At 28.8% G+C, this 2,886-nt stretch overlaps 1 protein-coding gene across 6 annotated transcripts in view; it reads right to left on the minus strand.

The window, feature by feature from the left end:
- Positions 1–2,886, minus strand: part of LOC106459060 (phosphatidylinositol-binding clathrin assembly protein LAP-like) — a 95,987-nt gene that overhangs the window by 76,911 nt on the left and 16,190 nt on the right. For all 6 annotated transcript variants that reach the window (XM_022385459.1, XM_022385456.1, XM_022385458.1 and 3 more), the window contains exons 2-3: positions 2,288–2,430; positions 948–1,023 (exon numbers count right to left, since the gene is read on the minus strand). In XM_022385459.1, the coding sequence (XP_022241167.1) occupies positions 948–1,023; positions 2,288–2,430 (219 nt within the window). The remainder of the gene's footprint in view (positions 1–947; positions 1,024–2,287; positions 2,431–2,886) is intronic.

The following is a 2,886-nucleotide window of genomic DNA, read 5'->3' on the forward strand; positions in this document are numbered from 1 at the left end:
TATATATATATATATATATATAAAACCTAAAAAAAAATATTTTTTTAAAGGGTTAGCAACCGAGTTCAAAGGTCAGAATTAGAAGAGATAATTGTTTACTTTACTTCTTTATTTACTGTTCTATGTTTTTAGAAAAATAAGCTTAAGAACTTCTTCGTAAATAGTAATAATATGTATACATATATAATTTATAACAATTGAAATGTGACTATTTTACAAAACACTAGTCTACTAAAACACAGCCAAGACAGGTCACTTTGTAAAGGCCAGTTTTATATTATTGGATACTGTAACACGAGTGCACGTGAGCTGCATCATTGTAACTTCTGTGTTGTTAGCCAGGCATGGCTGGAAGGTCATTTGTGTTATAATTTGTAGTCATACTAGAACGAAAAAAGTATAATTTATATTTTGTTTCTTTTTTTCTTTTTTATTGAGGTTATGAAGTAGGTCGAATTAAACCAACCCATACAGAAATACAGTAGTGAAAATAACAAATAAAATATAAAGTTTTTTCTAAAACAAATTTGATAATTATCTGAAGATTATAAAGATTTTGCATGTGAAATTTGAAAATGTTCAAATCAAATAAAGTATTTTTAATCTTAAAATCAAAATTGTTTTGTATGTTGGATAGTCACCATTCTGAAAGGTTTACGATAAAATCTTTAATTAAAAAAAATCTTAATACTTAATCTAAAAACCTGATATTTTGTGTATAAAAATCTCAATGTTTACCAATAACTTGCAAAATTTTGTAAGAATGTGCATACATTATAAAAAAATCACAGTATAATTACTCTCATGGATACTTTCGTGGTTACGAGCCAGGTGGATTCCACCCAGCCTGTAATGAAAGGGTTATTAGCTAAATATAAATTCAAAAATCATTACATTTTTTTAGTCTTCTATATATTTCAATACAATCATGATGGAAGATATTTTACCTTGCACCCCACTTTTGTCAATGAAATTACTAAGTTGAAAAGTGCAGTTACTTGAGGCAAAGTACTGGATAAATCTCTGTAATGTAAAAAGTGTATAACATAAGGTTAATATCACTTATAAGATATAATCAGTGAATATAAACATTCTAGGACTACAACCCTATGTTAAAGAAGAAAAAGTGACAAACTACTGCAAACTAGACAAAACATATGACATTTCTGTCATAAGAGTGTATTAAACTAACCAGCAGTCTCACTAAATGCAAAAAAAAACAGCATATTCTAACAACTTTTTGAGAAATTATAACTTGGTAAAACAAAATTATTAAATATTGCACATTTTCAGGAACTTGATGTTGATAAATGGTCAACAGGCGAATAAATTAAGATTGGTTCTATATTGTATGAATACTTAAAATTGAATGGTTGTGTTGATGGTCAACCAATGTTGACTTGTATTCACAGCATTGTTTCACTTACCATGTTCTGTTGCAGTATAATTAGGGATAAGACCTTAGCAGTAAGAAAAGCAATGAATACACTGAAAGTTTGTTTTCAAGATGACTAGTTAAATATTTCTCCCATGAAAATTCATTGGAATTATTTTTAAAATCACAACTTTTTATGGCAAAACTACAGTACAAGTTGGTTAAAGAAAACAAAAGGATTATAACTGTTTAATTATGTTCTAATTGGCAGCACAATTCTTTGTATTAGTGAAAAGAAAAAGAGCAAATATTTCAGGATGCATCCAAATTGTTAACTGTACCTTCTATGCAGCATATCACACATTAACAAAATAAACTGCTTCTTACTATGCCAACCATGACTGTGTTTAATTCTTGGACTACACTTATTAAAAAAAAAATCACATGCCTAGTCTAGATTTATTGCCAGTTTCCCATTTTTTTAATAAGAGAATAGCATAAAAAAGAGCCAGTAAGTTTATTAAACTAGTATGCGATATTAGCTTTATATGTTCATTGGAAATTCCACGTATTATCACAATTGAAACAAAACAAAGTAATTAACAAGCTCTCAACCAGTTGGCACATATCTTTTATTTCTATGAACTATTTACCTTATGTAGCATAAGAAGTATTTTCTCGAAATGCACAAGTAATTATTACCTCATAATACTGTCAATTAGAGGCACACTTGGAAAACAGCCAACATGCAATCTTCTGTTGCGATCTATTTCATTTACGTACACTGCGTATACTTTCCTATATATAATTCAGTACAACAATACAGTTGAAAAATGATAAGAATCAGAATATTTCTTTTTGCATTTCAAAACTCTTACATCTGAAAATCAAAGCTAAACTAACATATCCCACCTCATTTCCATAACACATAAGGTGATGAACAGTGACCAATGCTTTGAAGACAACTACCCAGGATGAATGCTGCGTTCTCTCAATGAGAAAATTTGCCATTTGTGGAATGGAGACATTGGGTTCATTTGTACACTGCAGTAAATCTAGAACAAAATACCATCAATATAAATAAGCATCTTATTTTCATTAAACAAATAATTGGGTCTCACTCAATGTGATTGAGAAGCAAGTTTTATAAAAAAAAGAGTTTTAATATAAGAGATGAGGAAATTTTGAAGAAGAAAAAAATTCTCATTTCACCCTTTCACCTCGGGCTGATGCAAATTGTATCACTTTGACTGGGAAAGGGCAGTTATGCAAAAAACACATGGTAACTGAGCATTCCTCACAAAAACCTCATAAGATTTTGTTCAAATTTACAAGTATTTTGTATACAAAGCATGACATTATTTTGATTATGTCTTTTTAATACAAATGCTATTTATTTATAGTAGTTACTTGCATTAAAACTCTTAACAAATCGAGTGCAAGGCGATTTTCATATCAAGTATAAAAATACTTTTCTTCATCTAATAGTTTTTATATTTCATTTACATAAT

This window comes from Limulus polyphemus, unplaced genomic scaffold (genome assembly GCF_000517525.1).
Source record: "Limulus polyphemus unplaced genomic scaffold, Limulus_polyphemus-2.1.2 Scaffold553, whole genome shotgun sequence".
NCBI lineage: Eukaryota > Metazoa > Arthropoda > Merostomata > Xiphosura > Limulidae > Limulus > Limulus polyphemus.